This window comes from Anneissia japonica, unplaced genomic scaffold, assembly GCF_011630105.1.
Source record: "Anneissia japonica isolate Jap-2015-1 unplaced genomic scaffold, ASM1163010v1 scaffold263_len647688_cov178, whole genome shotgun sequence".
NCBI lineage: Eukaryota > Metazoa > Echinodermata > Crinoidea > Comatulida > Comatulidae > Anneissia > Anneissia japonica.
The window spans coordinates 443,923-467,931 of NW_022734777.1; the positions used below are offsets into that span (position 1 = coordinate 443,923).

A 24,009-nucleotide genomic window follows, 5' to 3' on the forward strand; every position below is an offset into this window, starting at 1 on the left:
TCTCATTAAGCCAAACAAGAGCATGTGTCATGCCTATATATGGTCATGATGACATCACATCATGACCATATATAGGCACATCATGACCATATATGGGCATGCTACAGTTTTTTTCAAAGAAAATTTTATATTTTGGACAGAAGTTTACAGACATGGAAGTTTGTTCAGATATCATACACGACCTCATGCTATTAAACAAAGTCTGATTAGACATTCTTGAGTCTGATAGATAGGGAATGCCCAGCTTAATGTTAACTATTTCATCCATCAAAAGACACGTTTAAGAAAAATGCAACAATTAGTGGTTTGACTTCAAAATTAAAAACCCCTTATAACTTTATATTGTACGTGCGTAAAATATAATTGCCGTACTTAATTTATACCCTACAGTAATACGCTATTAGTTATTAGTGTACATCAAGAAATAGCAGGTAGGAAAAATTAACTATCAAATGAGTCATAGGTTGTCATGGTAGCAAGAGAATGTTTTATTCAAACACTTTGCAGTCATCTGTCAGAGAGTTAATATTAACCTAATTTTGGGGAGTTTTAGATGATATTTTTATTCCCTTTCGTGTAACAAAAGATCCACATGTTTCATTGGAAAACTGGAGCTATGGTAGGAAAAAGATGTACAGTGTTTGATTAAAAATATGCTGCCACCAACGACCAAAAAGCAAAATAAATTAAGTATTAAATTTAGAATTGCTTATTTAAAAACATAAGTAGTCAGTGTTCATTAAGTTTAACGATTAAAATGTAAAGGTAGGATACCCATAACTCGCAGCGTCATTGTGCTGGGCATATGGGCGTGGTCTGTGACCACCTAGCCACCGTATAGAGGCATTTAAGTCGCTAAATGTACACATCATTCCACGACGACAGGGGCTGAAATGAACCATAGCATCGAGATACCCCTTACTGTTCCGAAGATTAATGCATAGGGTTCTTTGAAAGATTATCAAATAGTTTTCAATGTTATAAATATTTTTTATTAGGCAGTAACTAATCTAGGATTATTGAAATGGGGGGGGGGGCTGTGCTAGCTGGCAAACAAGTTGATCCGAGGCGGATCCAGATATATCAAAAAGGGGGGCCAAAAGTGAGGCTGATCGAGTCAACACTACCCTAGGGGGTCTGAGGGCATGCCCCGCAAAATTTTTGTTTTCTAGACGCCTGAAAATAACCTCTCTGAGGTGTTTTAGCGATCAATTTTTTTCTTTATTTATTTATTTATTATTTTTCCACTTTCCAAAAGGGGGGGGGGGTGGCCTTTGATATACTGGCAAGCCCGTCACAATTATCCTCTTCTATAATTTGAAATGTTTGGTGATGTTGAAAACTTGTTGTAAATGTGTTTTAATATCTTGTATCCTGCCAAGGCTAACACATTACTGTAGACATCGTGTAATTAGAATCGCTGAACCTTAGCGTTGTTTGTTCAAGATCACATGATTTATTTGGTCACACCTAGCATACAGGTCGCTTCAGAGGTGGTTTAGATGATAACCATGTAACTTATATACTGCCCTCTAGAGTATAAACAAACCTTACAAACTATAGGGCACACACTTGTAGCTTTTACTGGATTCCATCAGAACATACTGAAGTACAGGGTAGTTACAATTATGTTTGATAAAGGATAAAATATGAACAATTGCATAGCATTCAAGGATAATTATAAATTGATCTTTGCATTGGGGAAGGATTTGCTTTTCTTTTAGCCAATCCGGGCATGAGTTAACCTGTAGGACAATTTTTCTTTGCAAACAAATTTTATGAGGGACTATATGAGGCTAGCCATGCTTAACAAGCGTACCTGTCTCTTATACACATCTAGATGTGTATAAGAGACAGCCTCTCCTTACTGTATATTATAAAAACCAGAAAGGGCGCTATTCAGATCAGTTTGAAAGAGCTGATATGCAGCATGAATATGCATAACCTAAGTTTCACGTTTCATGCATGATTTTAATGTTATTCAAGTTACAATTACTGGTTTTATTTGATGCGACATGAAACAAAAAGTCTTTAAAAAAAGGCAATTAAAGTACCAATAAAGTCTAAAGGTGAGTGTTCAGCAACATTATTTTACTAGAGTTTTTATTTGTTTATGACATATATAAGTATGTGGTTATGTGACTCAGCTAATTATAATATTAGGCACCAAACCTTACCTATTGAGGCACTTATATTCAACTTGTATGTTTTCAATAAATATAGTTATAATATAGTATATTATAAAATGAGTTTCCACTTTCCAAAGGTGGGGGGGTGCCCTGCCTGGTGATGTGAGGTAATTTTTTAACAACTAGGAGAATAGGTGCACATAACATAGTGAGAGCTGGTTGATATTCTGGCAAGCCCGTCATAAATTAGCCTCTTCTATAATTTGAAATGTTTGGCAATGTTGAAAACTTGTTGTAAATGTGTTTTAATATCTTGTATCCTGCCAAGGCTAACACATTACTGTAGACATCGTGTAATTAGAATCGCTGAACCTTAGCGTTGTTTGTTCAAGATCACATGATTTAATTGGTCACACCTAGCATCCAGGTCACTTCAGAGGTGGTTTAAATGATAACCATGTAACTTATATACTGCCCTCTAGAGTATAAACAAACCTTACAAACTATAGGGCACACACTTATAGCTTTTACTGGATTTCATCAGAACATACTGAAGTACAGGGTAGTTACAATTATGTTTGATAAGGATAAAATATGAACAATTGCATAGCATTCAAGGATAATTATAAATTGATCTTTGCATTTGGGAAGGATTTGCTTTTCTTTTAGCCAATCCGGGCATGAGTTAACCTGTAGGACAATTTTTCTTTGCAAACAAATTTTATGAGGGACTATATGAGGCTAGCCATGCTTAACAAGCGTACTGTCACTAAATGTTCAACTGAGTAATTACCTTGAAAATGTAGCAGTATTGTATTGTATATTTTAATACAGAGGAGCCGTAATAATTTTACTTTGGCAATATTAAGTCGATTTCAGTAAATGATTTGTCATTTTAAAGCTTATTAATGTGGAGATAATTAAAAAGTAAATTTTGTTGTCTTGGTAACTTATGCTGGTTTTGGCATGGCAAGCCCCATATTGAAATTCAAAAAAAGAAAGAAGTAAATATAAACTCTTCCTCAGAATGCCAATTTTTGTCTTGGTGCTTGACAAAAGCAAATTTCGTTTAACTTATCTGTGAAAATACTTGTAGTTACTGTATAGCGCCCTCAGTTACAGCTTTTTAAATCATTCGTTCACAAACTGATGATTTGATGAGCTTTGCCCAGTGTTACCCAGTTTAGCTTAACATTGGAAATAGATGATCCTGACACTTTGTGAATATTTGTAGATGGCAGTTAATTTTTTTGTTTACATTATTTCATAAACAAATTTATTATATGCATGATTAACTTGAGATTTATTATAACAATAATAATTTTAAGAATAATAATTTCAATTTCTATTGGGTAGCCAATATCACAAGCATTTCTGATAACAATTTGTAAAGAAGCGTTTTTTTTTTGTTTTTTTTTACATTGGGAAGGTTATCTGCAATTTTGTTTTGTCGTTTATAGCTGTGCTGTGTGTACGTGTGTGTGTGCGTGCGTGTGTACGTGTTTATCCCATCTGCACATACCTGCATGCTACCTCTTACCATAACCTCTCCTCTGCTGTTACTAACTTACGCTCCATCATTCTGATTTCATCGCATTACTTCCAAAACTGGGCTACTGGGCTGGACTGGCCGTGGAGTACGCTTATCACTGACCTTTCACATATGAACTTTGACATTATATTTAAATTTATCTTGATAAAATCTATGCAATGATTGATCATATTTCATTCTAGCTGCTTTATAGGTACAGTAGATGCAAGCTCTAATTTCTTACAAAAGCATCGTATTTATCTATTATAACAATCCACAGCTTTTTCTATCTAATAATATTATGATAACTAAATGTCATAATTTAAAAAAAAAATACTTTTTTTCTATTCCAGGATATATATGCTTTTTCTTTATATCTGATTATTTATCTTTTAATGTTTCCATTTATTCATGTTATCTTTTATAATGCAAAGCAAATTTTTCTTTAGTTGCTGAAAAATATTACAGCCCCATTTTAAAATTTTAATATTAATCAATTTTTTAAAAATAATTACTATTAAAAATGAATAATATGAAGGGAAATGATGTTTATAGGATTATTGAAATATTAAAATTATGATGGAAGTTGCACTATGACCTTGATTTTCTCTTCGCCTTCCCTTGACCTTTGGCATGCACAGCTCATCACACCCTCTCTGCATCAGCGTAAGTATTGCTATGACGATTCGGGGGTCAGTGTTTGTTTATTGGCCATCCGTTATCATCATCTTCCAAATGTACCTGTCAACCTTTTGCACATCGGCGCATTCAACCACACAGAGTCCAACAGAAATAATAAAGATTTTTAAAACAAAGGTTGAATTTAACTCTTTAAAAAATATATATTTACTTGACAGAGAATTATTGTTAATTGGATTGAAAACAAAAATTTTTGAACAATCATCATTGAAATATAATGTGTAAAAATATTTATTCATTAAGATAACGTTTGGTACTACCCATTGTCAAGTTTTATGCATTTTTTCATCATTTTCAAGAGTACAAAATATAATTTTCCCTTTTCTTCCCCAAAAGAGAACACATTTATGAGTCGTTGACAATTATCAACATTTTCACAAGTATATAAACAGTACTCTAGGGGGGAGTTTGTAGCTAAATTTGTACACATTTACATATGCATGAAAATGTTGATTAAAAATAACATGCAATATTTAAAATAGTAGACTTTTATGACCAATTAAAATGCAACCATGGATGTAATAAACATTTTTATGCAACTAAATACAAAACATCAGTTGACTACACGAAAAAAAATAGAGAATCGTTTTGCAAAATCAACATATGTTATGTAGACTTTCAGGTGGGGGAGGGGGTACAGAAAAACAGTATTGCTTGTACACTTGCATAAAAATGTTGATAATTGTGAACGGCCCCTTAAATGGTTGTTATTGTAGATCATAATTTTAATCTTTTTCGTAGTACATAAAAATTGAATGAAAAAATGGCCCCTGAGTTGGTTATAACTTGTTTCAGTATACTTCATCCAATGAGTACAGATTTGAGTTTCATTGGCAAAATTAAAAAAAAACAGTATGCTCCATATCCCTCAGGTATATTTAAACATGATTTTGTCAATTTAGCAATCCTTAATGATTGATGTGTTTAAAGCAACTGTTGCAGACTCAGCAGTTTGAAAGCAGTGTGTGCGAATTTGGACTCGGTGCATAATATGCCCCTGTGTGGTTGGATGTCTGCCATCTATATTTCTCACTTGGCATGAACTCATCAAACATTCTGAGGCTGAACATACACTATTAGATTTTATCTGTCAGATGCTATTTGACCAGACTGACAGTAGAATGATGGTAATAAAAATAGTTTCCACTAGCGCATAATGATATATCCATGTCTATTTAAAATTATAACCATGTTCTGCTCCCAAATGTCTGAACAAACTTTTGTTAAGTCTGACAGATAAAGTCTTAAGTGTATTCTCAGCTTTACTCTATGTGTTACTAAATGTTCATTGTCATTATTCTTCTGATTGACTTGTGAAGATGGATGTGGACATGAGGATTAGTTAAAGACAGGGATTAGGACATGTAAGCTATATCCCTTGATCCAGGATATAACAACAGGATTACCGAGGCTTATTATCTCTAATATGTCAATCATGCTGTTATCTTAAGTTTAATACAATTCTAAATCAATTGGAAATGGTTTAGGTTAAGTGTTACAATGAATTTATGTTCAGTTTATAAGTTCCCTCAGTTTAAATGATATGATTTTGAGAAAAGGGGGAAAATGTTGGGCATAAATTGGTTTCTTGTCGTCCTTTCCTAGAAAGGAGACAGCATATCATTGTCATTATCATCATCATCCTCACCATAAGTATCATCATCATTAAATCATCACCATCATTATTATCATCAACATCAGTATCATCATCATTATTATCATCATCACCACCATCATTATCGTCATCATCATCATCATTTTATCAATGATGATAATGAAATGTATTTATAAAACTAGTCGTGGATCACAGATACATCTTGGCATTTATTTAAAATATTTGGTTGTTGAAAATTATCCCTCGTTTGTCACCAACATAGTATTTCTCATTCTAGGTTTTTATATATTATTGTTATCAACTATGGATAATTATTTTATACCTTTTTATTATGTAGTATCATTTTTCAATCTGTTGTACATTATGTAATTTTATAGATAAGTTTATTTTTATTTTCAACCTAACATAGTAAAATATTTTTGTGTATAAATTGACAGATATTTAAACATGGTCTGCATGTGTTACACAGTAATATATGCATGCTAACAGTTGTATATGATCCAACAGAATATATATTTTATATCTTATGAATATTCAATATACTCATAATTTTGCAAGAATGTATGGTAATCATCCCTAACAGCTTGCTATCAACCAATCATGATCCATTGATTTGGTCACATGATGCATGGAAACCACTGTGCTTATTTTTATCTATGAACTGTGATATTTTGTCTGAATAATGTCATTAATTTGAAATGGTTTGATACATTTTTGTATCATAGTCCATATTCAATGACCCCAGTATTTTGTCCTATTTATTGATACAGCAGCATTGCCATCATTATTGATATCATTATCATCATCATCATCATCATAGTTATCACCAGCATTATTGTGATCATTATCATACTCATTATTATCATCATCATCATTTATCGTTGTTGTCATCCTGGTTGGAAATGGAGGCAGCGTTGTTGCTGCCGTAATTGTCATCGTCATAATCAGTATCATAATCAACATCATCGTCGTCGTCATCATCTTCATCATCATATTTATTGCCAATGCTATTTTCATTATCATTGCCATTTTTATTGTCTTCACCGTCGTCATTGTCATCAGCATTATACCAGAATAATCATATTTATCAACAACATCACCATCATTATTTATATCAAATATCTTTATCTTCAGCAGTATTGATCATAGTAAATGCTGTGATCGCTGTCAATGTTATTTATTATATTATTACTATCATGTTGTGCGGTTGACCTATATAAGTTCACATACTGCTAAGAGTATTCAACCTTGGGTTGATTTCTTGTGTTCATTATGAATATATCAAGTCAAATGGTATCCAATCCAAATGAATATTTTAGTGATTATTCAGATATGAAATGATATCAAAATATGGGATGAAACATTGTAACATTACATATTTTAATCCTGTTGCAAATGTCTTAAGCTTGACAAAAACATGTGACCTACCTAAATATAGTCATGATGACATCACATCATGACCATATATAGGCACATCAACACAAAATATGGGCATACAACAAGTTGATAGTCTGCATAGGGCCTTAGGTTTTTACATTCAACAATACTTTGCATAATGAAGTAAATGTTTTCCTTTGATGATACCAACAACCTTGCATACATAAAATGTATCATTTATCATTGGATAATATTGGTTTTTTTTAAATATCTCTATAGCAACATGCATTATATTTTGCATACAATATCTATTGACATGCATTATTCATGATCTGGATATACATATTCATGAGTTATTGATCACTTTGCTGCATGGATGTTTGAAAATGTTCTTGTTAACTATGATTGCTTTCAGGTGTCCCTGGCCAAGTAGGTAGAATTCAAGATAAATCAGTAGCAGGTGCAAGCCCCCTGCACCTGGTAGCTGAGAGGGGGGAGGTAGGGGCAATTAATAGGCTTGTAGTCGAACAGCATCTGGATCCTAATTTAACGGCAGACGACGGATCTACCCCGGTTCATATAGCGGCCCTCTATGGCCAATACGGTAAGTGTTGCTCTACTGTTGCCTGTGAATAGCTATAACCAAAATTATTTACTGATCGATTATAACAGGGCTTGGAATACGTGCTTGTCCCTCAAAGATGTTTTCCTTAAATCGCACATTTACATACATTTGTGGTCGGCTCCGGCAAAACCAGTCCTTTGTCAGAAAAATTCAAAAATTAAGTTATTGATATTTTAAAATTCTGCATGAATTCTTAAATTTTATTCCTCCATCCCTAGCCATGTCCCCCCCCCCCCCCCACTGTTCTTCGCTCAAGTTAGGTTATTAACCTCATCTTATTTTTGTCGGTTACAGATTGTTTAAAGTCTTTATTACAGCACGGCGGTTCAGCCGCTGCTGTCAGAGTTGACGGATTTACCCCGCTGCATGCAGCCGCAAAGTTTGGACATGCAAGGTAAACTTTACATATCATTTCTGCGTAACAAACATAAATTTACTGTTTGCATAGCGAGGACAGCTGTTTGCGGCAGTACTATATAGCGGGTTGATTGATAACAATGAGTGAAAACCTCAGTTGTGATAAAAAGTTGTTTCAAGCAGTTTCCTCTTTTATCAAGAAGCTATATATTATGGTTTATTTTTAAAAATTATGAAGAATTAAGAGAAAATATAAAATTTGTAATTTAAGATTATGAAATAACATATCTTCCAATGTGAAATTACCTGTATTAATTTTTCACTGATTTACAGATGTTTTAAATATAAAAATCCTTAATTAGGAAGAATCGATCTAATTTCTTAACTTTGAGGTCTGGGATTCAATCCCTCGCTGTGCATTGCGCTTGCAGTTCCCTCTTTTATCAAGAAGCTATATATTATGGTTTATTTTTAAAAATTATGAAGAATTAAGAGAAAATATAAAATTTGTAATTTAAGATTATGAAATAACATATCTTCCAATGTGAAATTACCTGTATTAATTTTTCACTGATTTACAGATGTTTTAAATATACAAATCCTTAATTAGGAAGAAACGATCTAATTTCTTAACTTTGAGGTCTGGGATTCAATCCCTTGCTGTGCATTTTGCTTGCCTGTGTCCTTGAGTAAGGCACTTTCTGCAGGTGCTTCTCTTCACCTAGGAGTATAAATTAGTACTTGGCAGGGTTGCCTGCTCCGGTGCTTATAGCATGTGACCCCAATGACCTGGAAATAGTGCTTCATACTTCAAAAGAAAGGTGCTATATATATAACAAATAAATAAAATAAAATAAATAATCTTATTGCTTTTCACCATGTAGGTGCATGCAGATTTTACTTGACGCTGGAAGTCCAGCCAGCCAACCGGACACCATCGGTTGGCAGCCTCTTCACCAGGCTGCGAGCAGTGGCTCAGGAGCGTGCGTTCAAGTTCTTCTTAGCCAGGGTATATCAAGCTTATGCAGATCACAGGTAGGATATTGATCAACCCAGTCTCTTGCTGTCTACACTACTATATGTTTGTCAGACTTGGCATGCCATGTCTGATCAGATTTTTCAGTGTTTGCTTGTTTCAGACATACGATAGTAATTGTTTGTGTCTTTCTGTCTCTTGTGAGATCAAAAATGTTTTACTTTTCATTAAGAAGTAGTTTCGATTGAGAATGTAAAAACGAGAACGCTGAACAAATTCACTCACCTGTGACTGACATCATTTGTATTCAGCAGTAGATAAATTTAGATTTTCGAAGGGCACATACGCACAGATTTGTAAAACGCACGATGCTCTTCAATTCATTTAGTCATTTTTATGTAGTACAGTCATTGTTGTGCAAACATAACATAGGTTTGGCTGATGACCGTTCCAGATTTTAGGAGAGAACTGAATGCACGGCATTTAGATATGCTCAGTTAGCATGACATCATTACATACTACATTCTAAGTTAAGCCCGATTTTCTTAGAATCGCTACACTGTCGCTACAGTGTTTTCAGTGCAATCGTTGTACCACGTAGCAGTCTCGTGAGGCAGTCAGGAAGACTCCCTGATGTGACCGACCAATCAGCATCACCAAAAGGCGATAGCATGTAGCGATTGTATGGAAACCATGCTTTAGCTCCAATCAAAAGCTTCCTATTATCAGGACACTCTTTTGTCCTAGAGACCCTTTCTACCTTAAATACACTCAGTGATATTAATGATGCTGGTTTTTTTTTCTCCGCTATAGACTGGATGTACACCTCTGCACATAGCAGCAGAGAGAGGGCATGTGGAGTGTCTGCAAGTATTGCTACAGCACTTTACAGCTAAAGGGCTTCAAAGTGAGCTAAATGCAGCCAGTCAGGAGGGCTGGACAGCTGCCCATCTTGCTGCCTCTTTAGGGCATGTGGTAAGTTAATACATTGTCCAGACTTTCCAGCATAGTATGTTTATTGCATAAGACTTGTAGTTTTGTTTTAAAAAAGATTGGGCAAACCTGTGTAGCCAAAGCTGTCCATCCGTGGCGATATGCACATGATAATTTTGAAATAAATATGACTGTACAGATGCAACGTAAATTCGATTTGAATGTTTGAATCATTTGGGATTTTAGTGAAGATTGTGAGTGGTAGTGAATCTAGGGATGCATTTCTACTGGCTATGAAAAACAGTCACTATGAATGATTTTTTTTCAAATGTTGATTTTATTTTATTTTTTTATTCAACTTTATTTACCGAGGGTGACCCAAAACAGTGATTGCTGACAATCATGTGCACTCACATAAAGACATCATAGTTCATAAAATTCACAATCACAAAAGCTAAACAGAAAAAATAGAGAATTATAAAATTTTAAAAATAATCAATTTATGTACAATGAATAAAAAATGCATTAAAAAAGTTCAATAAAAAATAAGATTAATAAAATATTAAACCTCTCAAAAATTCAGTTTCTTGCATTAATTAGTTATTTAAAACAATATTATTAAATGTATCAAAATCAAAGTTCAAAAAGTGAAAAATAAAAATAAGTAATTGCAAGATATAGTCATTTAGAAAAAACAGAATAATTTAATTAGTCAAAAAACTATAATTTAGTTGTCAAAATATTTAGTCAGTAATAATAGAAATGAGAGATTTAGAATAATTAAAAACAAACAGTGATTTCCTGTGACAGTACGAAACATACCAATAAAATACCAGATTATCGTGTCAAAGAATATGAATTAAATTCCGTGTCCAGTAGGTTAAGAACTAGTTCTCAAGTCTCAGTTTTTATTTTTAGTCACTGTTTGTCAGCTACACAAAGTACATTCCACTTAACCGCATTCCGTTGCTGGCTTACCCATCATGCAATACATCTTGAAGAACAGCGGTTGATTAATATTGACCTATTTTACCTTAAAATGCCACATAATATTTATCAGTGACATTTTAAATGACATCTATTAATCTAACTTTGTGTACTTTATTAACCTTTCTATCTTGCAATGGTATGGTGTTGTTGTTGGTTTGATATTTTTTCGAAATTAAAAATCCTCTTGTTTGATTATTTCTTCTTGTTCCCCTCTTATCAAAATGGATTAATCCCAATTTTAATTATAACTTGTAATTCCAACCACCTACTCGCCTTTAAGGCTATATTAGCAATGTATCACTTGCATTAATATTGTTCTATCTTTGTTCCTGACATTTAGGAAGCTCTCGAGTTGCTATGTCGCCATGGTCTTGATTTAGAGGCACTTGATATGTGGCAACGAACTCCACATGATGTTGCCACGCCAACATGTAAACGTGTAATAGCTTTCAGTAAGTACACACGATCTTTTATCGATAATTACTGAAGTAAAGATTTTGATCTTAAACTGGTTAAAGATTATGTTTTGATATTTAACAAGGTAAAGATTGTCTTCATATTTAACCAGGTAAAAATTCTGATCATAAACTGGTTAAAGATTATGTTTTGATATTTAACCAGATAAAGATTATGTTTTAATATTTAAGCAGGTAAAGATTTTGATTTGGTATTTAGCCAGGTGAAGATTTAATTTTGATATTTAACTAGTTAAAAATTCTGTTTTGGTATTTAACTAGATGAATATATTCTTTTGATATTTGACTAGTTATTTTAATAGTTTGTTTTGATTTTAATGAAGTAAATATTTTGTTTTACTATTTAATCAAGTAAAGAATTTGTTTTTATGTTAGACCAGACAGAGGTTTTGTTTTTGAAGACTAATAGAAAAACAATTGTTGTAATATTTAACCAAATAAATATATTGACCATTTTAAAGATTTTGTTTATTAGTTTGTTACTGACCAGGTAATAATATTGTTTGGTTGTTGACCTTACTCTAACCAACGAGTAAACTGCTTGATTATGATAGATTATTATATTTATTTTAAGTCCTGTTGGTTGTATACTAAATAAGTATAAATGATTTTTTTGAACAGGTTCACCAGATAGTATCAAGGTGATCGTTGCTGTGGTAGTCGACGGAGAACAGGGTCAGAGCTGCCAACGCTGCAGTATCGGTTGCATTCTGGTCTCTAAACGTACCAACTGGACGTCATTTCACAGCAGCGTTGCCAATGCTCTTATGCAGCATACGAAGGTATGAGTCATACACACAAAAGTAACTCTGTCTTAGTTGTACAACTAGGAAATTAGGACATCTCGAGATACACAGCTTCAGATCAAAACCATAGTGGGAAGTTTTGGCAGTACGTCAGAAGATAGATATTGTTCTTTTCTGAGAGTAATTGTAGTTGTGGTGGTAGTGGTGGACACTATATCAGATCAATTTGTAAGCATGATTTACATTTCAAGATAAACATGTTGTACACTTTAGCCAATCACATTTCCCATATCTTGTATTACCAGGAATTGAATGGAGCAGATGGGATTGGGAAAACAGATGGCAGTCCTACAGAAGACACTCCAGATGGAGAGATGGAACTGAGTCTGAATGCAGCTGCTATTGCCTCTTACACACTTGGTAAGGATCCTGAGTCTGTTGAGCAAATAAGTAAATTCAATATCTTTAACTGTTTAACTTGTATACAACACTTTTAAAGTAAGTTTTTAGCTTTGGTATTAAAATCAGTTGTTTATTTATTTGTTGAATAGCAACCATTTTTTGTGAGTCCTTCAATTAATTCATTTATTTAATGTTTTGATTAAAATGCATGGGTAGTTTTCTGGAAAATTCACATAGGAGGTTAGTACTGTAGTATGGTTTATACATTCACTACTACAATACCCTTCAATTGCTTATAATCCCTCTATCTATTTCCAGTAATTTATATAACTTTGTATTTTATTGTATTTGTTTCTGAGCCCTGGTGGATAACTTTGCTTTCGCAATGATCTGGCTACCCAGGTTAAAGAAGAAATAAATAAATAAATAAAATTTGTGTATATAATATATAATTGATAAAAGAGAAATTTGATTTTAAGTACAGAAAAAAGGTATTAACCTTTGACATTTGAACTCATTTCAGGAGGTGTTACATGGACCAGTCATAAGTACCCATCTACAGCTCCATTTGTCCTCACCAAATCAGGGTCAGACATAGAGGTACGACTTAAATCTGTGGCAAAAGGGAGTCTGGATCAGTTAGCCTACACCAGCCATGTTTCTGCTAAAACATTACAGACGTTTTTGCGATTGGTAAGTGTTTCTGATGCTGGTGATGGTTGTAGTAATAATAAATCTACAAGAGTGAAACCGATCTAGAATCGGAAACCAAGTATTTTGCGGACACTTTAACCAAATAGGTCACAGGATGAGTTTGTATCCAGTTTGGGGAACCTTAAGTGTTTTGTCAATATGGAACAGATTTCCCATGCATTTGTGCAAAATAACAAATTAATGCCCTCATCTGAGGGCTTATTTACACACACGGCAAAATTGGCAAATGACAGCAGCAGAAAAAAATAGAACCTATTATATTCTTTACTGCATGCAAAATATTTTGTTTTTTTGTTAGTGTTGCATTCTATTACTATGCTCTGTGTGAATAGACCTTTAAGCATTTGAACTGAATGAACCTCAAATGTAATGATTACTGTATTTACTTTACAGGTTGAACAATACCGCAATGTAGTGTTCTACGGACCTCCAGGCTGCTGTAAGTCCCATGTGGCAGTGAAGCTTGCTCAGTGCCTCAAGGTCAGTGACTTTACATTGGTAGTTAAATGAATAACCTTTAACCTTTAGTTAACAATTAAAATGGCTGTATGTGACAGGTCAGACAAGTATAACCAAGTCTCAGCTTGTTGCATTCTAGTCGCTTTCAAGATTAAGATTCAAGATTTCTTTATTTGTGTCCTTTAAGAAAACCAGTTGGTACATCACATATCGCAAAACAAAGTGCAAGAATAATACAAAACAAAGAACAACAATATATTTATAATTAGGAACTAAAGAAAGTATAATACGTACTCCAAGTATTGAAATGCACGCCATCGTGTTTGTATTTCAATCCTTGGAGTATGTATTATACTTTCTTATCTGAGATTAATCAGTGGACCTTTTGGTTTTTAGGAACTAAAGCTTACTTGATTACATTAAAACTTATTTAAAACGTATTCTGTTACATTTTTTTTTTTTTGACTTGCCTTACAAAGCCAAGGTCCTGGGTTAGAGATGCCAGAATTTCTTCTCACAACTATGAAACTCCACTAACACACAATTTTGTTACAGTTTATTAACATATGCAGTAGCATAATGATTTACTAAGCAAATTTTGTAACTATTTATTGTGTATACTTGTGCTATTTAAACTTAAGTAAACTTTAGTATTAATAATACTGCTGCCTCAATTAAATTGCTGCCAATTAAATATAGAAAATTTATATTTTTGTGAATTTGTCTTGATTTCATGGAAAGGCATTATATTTTTATTATTATTAATATGAGCCATCATAATAACACCTTAATCAATTTTTTGAAAAGCCATAATCAATATGTAAACTTTCTTTTTTTTATTAGACAAGACAAGATAAGGAAGGGTTGCGATGTACAGTTATCTTGTTACCTCTGCAACACCACGTCACACGGGAAAGCCTAAGGAAGGTCCTCATTGAGAAAGGTAATTTAATTTTTATTGTTTAAAATACTGTATATACCATAAAATCTCGAATACAAGCCCAATGGGCTTAATCTCAAGAAGAAACCCATCTCTTCTTTTCAAGATAGCATAACTTCTTTTCGAGATAGTGCAGTACATATACTGTATGTGAATTTCTAACAAACAAAATAAAGTAAGAACACGCTTGCTTTATACAGTAGTTTGTGATTTGATGCTGATACAAAGTTATGTTACAGTGCCATATTTACTGTTTTTGAGTAGGAATTCCCAAAATTTACAGCATTCATTTTGAAAAGAAGACACCCCTCCCCCATCTTCACTTTGCAACAGTAGGTTCGAAAAGAAGCCCATCCAAATATTTGGAAAAGAAAGAAGCCCAGGGCTTCTGTTTAAAGTTTTACAGTATTTATTTTTGAACTGTCACAAGTAAAAATCAAAACTAGTTGGGTCCAATTCAGTGTTCAAATACAAAGACAATTTCAAAACTAATTGTTACTAAAACAAAACCGTTATATTTAGTACTGTTTTACCACTGAACAACAGTAATCAAAAAAACAATTAAGATAAGATAAGATAAAAACATTAAATTACATCACAAATAAATTGCACTACAAAAATAAATCTCAAATTGTTATCAAAAGCAATCAGGAAAACATCAAAATACAAATTGCATTACAAAAAATAAATATATATAAAATTGTTATCAAAAGCAATCAGGAAAACATCAAAATACAAATTGCATTACAAAAAATAAATATATATAAAATTGTTTTATCAAAAAGGAATATCATCAGGTATATATTTATATAAGATTTTAATAAACTTAAATCCATCATGAATCATCATTATTATTCATTTTCCATTTCAATCTCAATCTATCATTCATTATTGTTGTTATTAATATTGATACTATAAGTATTACATCAATATTACAAGTATATTGATTTTATCAAATATTATATGATGGTCAAATTAACTTTCTATATGTAAATTGTTATTATTATGAAATGTTATTCTAATTTTTATTGATGTTCAGGTTTCTTGCGAGCTATTGAGCATGTTGGTGATTGGCCAATGTCTGCACCAATCCTGGTGTTGGATGGATTGGATCAAATCAACGTGTCAGTCATCTTATCGGACCTGATGCCGGCCCTGGAACACCTTCGGGCTAGCAGTCCAACATCACCACCGGCTTACCAATTACATCCCAGGAATTGCATCATTGCCACAATGAATAGAAATAGGTATTATTTTTATTTATCATTATTAATCATTTGTATTAATTTTTCTTATAAAATTTCTATTAATTTCCATCATCTACTTAGTGTAGATTTTTGTATAGCGCCGGTGTCCATCAAACAAGATGTTTATGGCATTTAGTGCGTGGACTAGTAGCTCATTCAGTGACTTTCATTGCCCCGAAAGGTCCCTTTGTGTCTATACTATTCAGTAAACCGGTACCAGCTACTCACGTCGTCCACCACAGGGGCTGACGTACTGCATACCAGTACGCCGGGGTATCCCCTTACTCATGTTGAATGATGTACCGGGTTCTTAAGAGTGCATGCAAGCTATTGTGTACACTGGGCCTACGGTTTATTGTCCTTATCTTAAAAGTCTTGTTTTACAAGTAGAACCAAAGACGAGTCTGCCGCTTGAACCAGCACCAATATTATGCCTATTCTTTTATTTTTCTTTACATTTTTTCCCGTCGTACATCCAGAAGATCTGTTTAAATGAGCCTCCTAAAAGATGAAGATGGGATATTTTCTGGGAGATTCCTGCTTGTGTGCGGGAGGCCTTCCTGGTTCCTGGGAGACTCCTGTAATTTGTGGGATAATTAAGACCCCTGTTTCTTGTATGATTTGATTTAACATGAAGAGAGTGAGTTCACAGAGTTTCATTATTGTTCTATTTTCAGAATGACTGGTCTAGATTTATCTGTACAGCAGCTTTTCCGTTGGGTTCATTTCAAGTGGGACAACCAACCGGTACGCTGCATGCTCACCAGGCACATCCGACTCCGTTTGATCTCCGCTAACGGAGGCCAACCGTTCCCGCCGACCGATGGACAGAACTTGCTTGGAGCGTGGGTGTACAGTGCTTGGTGGAGGTTGAATGAATACCTGCAAAAGCTAAGCCTGGTTGAGACTATCCAAGGGCCCAGACTGTTTTATGACTTTCCTCTTGATGTCCACAATCCAGAGGTGGTGTTTAGGTAAGATAATTGATGATTAACAATCAACATCAGCCTACTTTGTTTCAATACAATATAGCAGATAAAATAGCATGATTGTCTTTTGTCCTTACTGGTTGAGATGGAATAGAAAACCATTGTATCAAAGCCAGACTGTAATTTTTTATACAAAAGTGATACTCATAGTCTTATACCCACATAGCTGAATCTAAAAGAATGCTGTAAATATTGCAAACCCAACACCCACAAATACACATTCCCACAAATGTACGTACATCATTTTTTCCCTTTTTGAAGATTGATCAGGATTTTCTTGATGTTTATTCAGTCCAACAAAAAATAAAAAGAAAATGGCTACCATAATGCAAATTAAGATCAAGGAGTACCAATAGCTTAATTTGCATACTGTGTTTTCCTTTTAGATGGTTGGCTAAGACATGGAATGTACAAATTGCACCGGCTGTGGAAGAGGCAATCGTACAGGGTTCAGCTGTTGGAGGACCAACGCCCACAACGCAAGTTGTCAACACCGCCCTCTGTGTGTTGCTAAGGAAAGCAATCTTGCCAAACTGCCCATTCCAACCTTCAGGTATTTTCATATTTATATTGGCTTTTTATATAGTATATAGCCTTTAATAATTAGGAAGATAGCATTGATGTAACTCACTATGTCATAGGTCAACATAATTATTACCAGAAAATATTTGGATAATTGTTTTGTTGTGTTTTATTTATTAATAAAATACTCGGAAAAAACAAAAAAAATGGCATTTCTGTACATCTAAAGGTGTTCAAAACCACAAAATTTCATACCTCAGCCTCAACCATAGGGAGGCTGACATTGTGTTGGCCTTACGTCTCTAAATGTCCCTTCTTTGCCCCCCCCTCCCCCATTTTTGAATTCCTGGATCTCCCACTGCGATATATATTATTTTATTGCATCGGTATTATTCAGTGTATTGGTAAATTTAATAACTGTTTTTGGTGAATATTTATTTTCCTAAGCCAAGAAACATTTATTTGAGCATAATCATCTTGATGGACATTTATCATGTGCCATATACCTAGACACCCTTGTTATAAGGGTGCTTCAGAAATTTCCTTAGTCCACTGTTTTGATTTTGTTGTTTTTTTTTTTGTTTTTTTTTCTATAATTACCTCTTTTACTATGTTAATTGCTATGGTATGATACATACGAAAGAAAAAAGAGAAAGGAAATAAAAGAAGAATAAGAACCTATATTAATACAAATACTTTGGTTTTAGTTTTCTAATGTGTGTCTTTGAACTTTGAACTCTATAGAATATCAAGCATATTTGTCTAATTTCCGTGGCCTGAAAGATGGACCTGTGCTTTCTCAAACCTCCACCATCATCAGAGCTGAGCGTCGCAGCAGGAGTCTAGATCGTAGCAGAGTCACCATTTCCAACCATTTAAGTCTTCCACGAGATCAAATGGTTCTTGATTTAGGTTTGTTTAGTTACCTCTTTGAAAGCAGCCTGTTTATTACTAACCTGTTTAATGCTAACCTGTTTAATACTAGCCTACCTAATACGAAAAAAATCAACAATAATGGTTCTTGACTTAGGTTTGTTTAGTTTATAACTTGATTTACTGTCAATTCATTGAATGTCGGTGACTCTCAGTGAAGCCAGGCAGTTATTGTCAGCCAACAAATCCATCTCTGCTCTTAGTAAGAGCTTGACAATGCCATGGCTTTTGGATATATATTACAAACTTTGATAAGCGACAGCTATAAAATGTTAATGGAAGAAAATAGCCAGAAATACAACCAACTATTTATAACATAAAATCATATACAACATGTCTAAAATACAAAACAAAATACATAATTTATGGCAATGAAAGTAAGATCCATAATATGTAATAACAATTATACCAGATTTTACATGAATGAAATTAAAAGTTGCCTTATTTTTTTGTTGCATCAGGTGATGAACGATTATCTAGTATGAAGAGAAGTAGCAAGACCGATATTGCCAAACGTGTTATTGAAATGTATGACGGGTAAGTCTTAATTTTCCATGTTTTATTTTTTTGCTCCTAAATTAAACTAAATAAAAACACAGTGAAGATGTGCTAGGTGGAAAGACATATTATTAAAATTACCCATGACTAATATTATTAATAATGTGAAATGCTTACACTAGGCCTCGTTGGCATGGCACATGTTATTATTAACAGATAAAATGATTTGGATTTAGCATGGGCTACTCAAAATTGTTATGAGAACAGCTTAGCTCAGTCAGCTAAACTGGTGATAGCTATTGTGTGTGTACTGAACCGTGAAGATCTTTGGTCCCTAGTTCACGATCAAGTACACGCTATGCACTTCAGAAAAGAATAATGGATTGTCTCTTGGTATACTGTGCAATCACCACCAGAAGAACCCCAATGGAAATAGGTTTTTTTTTACTTTAGTGGGTTATTCTTGGTGTTTACACCAAATAAATTCACTCCGGTTCAGTAATAAGAAGTCACTGACTGATCGTATATGTTTGTTTTACAGTGCAGTAGTAGCAGGTACTATTATTAACTAAACATACCTGTATGTGTATTGCCCATTGATTTTAGCAGCTTTTCTCTTTTTGTTTTTTTGTTATAGCCCTGATGTTTCTGATTGTCAAATAAGAGGCGCAACCAGCCATCCTCAGCCACATCACATGACCAGGATGACGAGCTCATCCCAGAGTCCTCTGCTGTCGGAGATCACCAATATATTGGACCAAGGCCAAGAAGAGATAGCGGAGATCGAAAAGCAAATGAAAAGAGCAAGCTGGGAAGAAGGCAAACAGCAGGCTAACATTGGCCGACAGAAAACGTCATGGGACGCGGGTATGTGGGAGGAGACTGTATGAACATTTATAAAATCAACACATGAACGATTAAAAAAATAACTGAAAACTCACAAAATGATCCTTTGAAAGTCAGTCACCTGTGGAATGTTTCGTCTAAAAAGTTCAAAGTGAAAACAAATTATCATTGAACAGTTAATATACTGAGAGCTTCAGTTTGGACGATATGATTGCAGATGTGATTGATAGTCGAGTGTCGCGAGTAATCTACTGAATCATCCTATATAACTAAATAAAGACGTGCGGTATTGCAGTACGCATCCGCTTAGAAATTAAGACTAGTTCCAAGTGAGACATATTTATATATGAACCGAGGAAGGATCCTATCTAAGCTATATATGAACAAAGAACGGATCCTATCTAAGCTATTTTTGAACCGAGGAAGGATCCTATCTGAGCTATATATGAACCGAGATAGGATTCTATCTATTAAAGCTATATATATATATGAACCGAGGAAGGATCCTATCTAAGCTAGGTAATGAGGGAGACAACTGCTGTTGTGACTACAAGCTAATATTAATTACCAATGTACTTATGTATTGCATTAATATATTTATAATGTATTCATGTTATTAAGTTTATAGCAAAAAACAAAAGTAAAAAATAGTTGGAGTGTTGTAGAAACAGTCGTTTGTAAATATAAAGGAAATTTGAACACGAGAATGGTGTAAATTGTATATAGCCTAGCTTATCCATACAGGTTTTATCAAGTATGTGTGTGTTATGTTTGTCTGTGTATATATATATATATAAATATAAACTAAATTTAACATGTAATTTTTTTGCATTCAAACTAAGCATCCACTGTAAAAGTAGAAGATGGTTTGAAATAATGTTCTTATTGCTTAGCCAATAATTGCCTTGTAATTAATCCTTGCTGTTTTAACAAAATCTTAAGGTCATTTTCTGACTATAATACCAAACAATGAGTCTTGCACCAAAATGTGATATATCACCTCCATGCGATTGTTTTATAGTTTAAATGATGCTTAATAATATGTCAATAAATGGAGTTAGGGCTTTCAAACCAAAATTCTGTTTTAAGAAAAGTTAATTATTGTTAGCACTATAGCGAGTTACTGATTTGTTTCTTTTAAAATCATGTTAAGTTGATAAACCAACAAAGTAATTCACTCTAATTTTGATATTCAACCAACTAGAGAATGATAAAAACCAATTTTTAACAAAATTAAAGATTGTCCCTTGCAAAATAACAAAAAAAAAGATTTAAAAAATAAACATTTTTGAAATTACCTTGCCCATTTTGAAGTAACAAAAAATCTATCAACTTGAACATAGAAAGTAGTGTGTTTAAAAAATGTTGTACACATCATTTTACAACGAAAAACGATAGAAAAACTTCCAGTTACTGGAAGTGTTTTATGATCTTTATTATAATTATCCAGTTTAAATAATTTCTCTGCTCAAGTTAATATTGTTTATGTTACTACTAAATGAGCAAGTTAAATTAAAAATTATTTTTTGATTTTTTTTTTTTGTGTCATTTTCAAGGGACAATACATCTTTAAAGACATTCATTGCTTATTGTAATTTTACTTTAGGTGCAATACATCTCACTTTGTTGTGGAGGGTCAAGGGTCATGTATATATTTTAAGCATGAATCAAGTCACAGAACTTCTTTGAATATTTTTGCGATGTGATATATTTTTGACCAGTTTTGTTTAAGACATCTACTAAAACCTTTCAAGTTTTAATTAATATTCATAATAATAACCTTTTACCTTACATACCTTGAAAAGGCAACTGAAAAATAACTGCAGTAAATTATTGGATTCAGCAATTAGATTAAAAATCATATCCCAGTGGGCAACATTTGTTTTTGTTAAGTAGTTAAGTGGTCAAAATATAAGGTTTTTGAAAAACAGTTTAATATCAAAGGTACTCAAGTTGTTAAAAATATATCACAAATTCTGAATATTCTTAAGTATCAAATGTATTCGGTTTGTTTAAAAAATCACATTACTGTAAATCTGAAATGTCCATGTTACTGTTGGCATATTTTATAAAATGGCTCTGACAATCATTGAAATTTTAATACTACAGTAATTTAATTTTGAGATTTTAATTGTAAAGTATAACAGTCTTCTTGGTAGGAAATTAGTACAGACGTATGTGTTGATGGGACAACGTAGATTTTGATTGTATATCATTTAAATGTAACACAGCAAAGGGGAAATGTCGTGTAACAAAATCATATTTTCTTTTGGATGTAAAAGTCATAAGTTTACATATTTTACGTAATGAATTGTTTTGGATTTGGAGTTGAGATGTGTTCAGTTTAATTATGACAAACAGGTAAAAAATGTTTCCTTACCAAATTCACTCATCAAGATTCGTAGAGGCTTGGTTACAGCCTGATCAGCTCACCACCAGAAGCCCCATAAACGGGCTTTGGTTATAGAGCAAGAAGGGTCACTGGCGGTCAACTCTCCACTCCACAAGCCCCCATAATGAGGCCTGTTTCTAAGACAAGGGTCCCAGCCTAATCAACTTTGCTGGTTTATCCCCATAATTTTCACGATGTGGTTCAGGAAAATTATGACACTGTTTTAAACTTTTGCACGTTTGTTTTTGGTGGAAATTTAGCTAATGTATTTTATTTGAATTGCTAATTGGTGGTTATTTTTCTGATTATATTTATGATAATTTTATTGTTCTGTAAAAGTAGGAAATATCTTCATGATAAATTGTGTATAATTATATATGTAAATTATATAAGTAAGCCACAATAATGTATTAGCAATTGGCAACTTCACAGTTGCTATGGTAACAGTGTTTAAATGAAGTAGACAAGTCTGTGCTTTAGGCATTGAAATTGATATGTCAAACAAAATATTCACTTTTCTTTGCAATTCCTGGATCGAAAATTCAAATTAAAAAATCATTTGCCCTTTTATCAAACCTAGAATAACAACGCTTATGAATGCAATTACATCTAAAGATGTACTGTCCATTGCAAAAAACAAAAACAAAAAAAAAATCTTAAAAATCGTTTTTGAAGTTTGAAGAAACATAAAAATTATCAACTTGAACATAGAAATGAATGTATCAAAAAAAATATTTACCCATAAAAAAACCATCGTTTTCAGCAAAAAAATGATAGAAACACTTCCAGTCACTGGAAGTGTTTTATCATCTTTGTTATAATTATCCAGTTAAAAAATCTGGGAACACATTTTTTTCTATGCTGAAATTAAAAATTTGTGTGTTACTGCAAAATGAGAAAGTTGATTTCAAAGTTATTTTTTATGATTTTTGGCCATTTTTAAGGGACAGTACATCTTTAAAATTTGAAGCAAAAAGCAAACTGATAGAATTTTATTATAAAGAAAAAAGTGCATTTAGACAGCTGCATATTAAACCATGGCATAACGTAAAGGTAGTTGGCAAGTTCCTGAATGTTTCTTATCACTTTTTCTGATGGTTACTTGATTGGTTTTGTAAATTCGCACTCACTGCGTGTGTACAACCTCGGCCTATGACTCCAACTTGGCTCACTCGGAACTCAAGATGACGCGACACTGTCTGCTGATTGTAATTGACAGCTTGGCAATCTGAACTAATTGTCATTAAAAACGATACGAGTTGCGCGCGTGACGTTGCATTCTCCATAGAATTGCATCGGTTGACGACTGTCGTGTGCATGCAGTGATTGCCTAGCTTAAAACTTGCCGATATGTAGTGCATGGTGCAATGTGCATACGCCTATGCGTACTTGTTGTGCAATTGATGTAGGTATGTTAGCCTAGTTAAGGTGGAGAAAACACAGACTGTGTACTGTTGTTTTTTTTTTCTGCTGTATGAGCATTGCGGAGTGGGACAGCAATAAACTGTGGTGCTAGTTTTGTTTAAATGTTGTGGTCTCTCTTTCCGCTGTGTTTATACTTTGCATTCTGGGGGTAAATATAAAGCTTTGTCTACACTATCAAATTTCATCAA

At 33.4% G+C, this 24,009-nt stretch overlaps 1 protein-coding gene across 5 annotated transcripts in view; it reads left to right on the forward strand.

Moving 5' to 3' along the window:
- The window catches only part of LOC117116482 (cortactin-binding protein 2-like), a 42,014-nt gene extending 21,159 nt beyond the window's left edge, over nucleotides 1–20,855 (forward strand). For 4 of the 5 annotated variants that reach the window (XM_033260542.1, XM_033260545.1, XM_033260546.1 and 1 more), the window contains exons 7-22: nucleotides 7,767–7,955; nucleotides 8,271–8,370; nucleotides 9,218–9,368; nucleotides 10,123–10,284; nucleotides 11,573–11,684; nucleotides 12,330–12,490; nucleotides 12,760–12,874; nucleotides 13,380–13,549; nucleotides 13,964–14,050; nucleotides 14,873–14,972; nucleotides 16,009–16,216; nucleotides 16,894–17,190; nucleotides 17,592–17,758; nucleotides 18,472–18,639; nucleotides 19,122–19,197; nucleotides 19,796–20,855. In XM_033260542.1, the coding sequence (XP_033116433.1) occupies nucleotides 7,767–7,955; nucleotides 8,271–8,370; nucleotides 9,218–9,368; nucleotides 10,123–10,284; nucleotides 11,573–11,684; nucleotides 12,330–12,490; nucleotides 12,760–12,874; nucleotides 13,380–13,549; nucleotides 13,964–14,050; nucleotides 14,873–14,972; nucleotides 16,009–16,216; nucleotides 16,894–17,190; nucleotides 17,592–17,758; nucleotides 18,472–18,639; nucleotides 19,122–19,197; nucleotides 19,796–20,048 (2,516 nt within the window). In that variant the 3' untranslated portion in view covers nucleotides 20,049–20,855. Of the gene's footprint in view, nucleotides 1–4,301; nucleotides 4,327–7,766; nucleotides 7,956–8,270; nucleotides 8,371–9,217; nucleotides 9,369–10,122; nucleotides 10,285–11,572; nucleotides 11,685–12,329; nucleotides 12,491–12,759; nucleotides 12,875–13,379; nucleotides 13,550–13,963; nucleotides 14,051–14,872; nucleotides 14,973–16,008; nucleotides 16,217–16,893; nucleotides 17,191–17,591; nucleotides 17,759–18,471; nucleotides 18,640–19,121; nucleotides 19,198–19,795 lie in introns of all 5 variants that reach the window. The other variant, XM_033260544.1, reaches the window with a different exon arrangement.
- The last annotated feature ends 3,154 nt before the right edge of the window (nucleotides 20,856–24,009 follow it).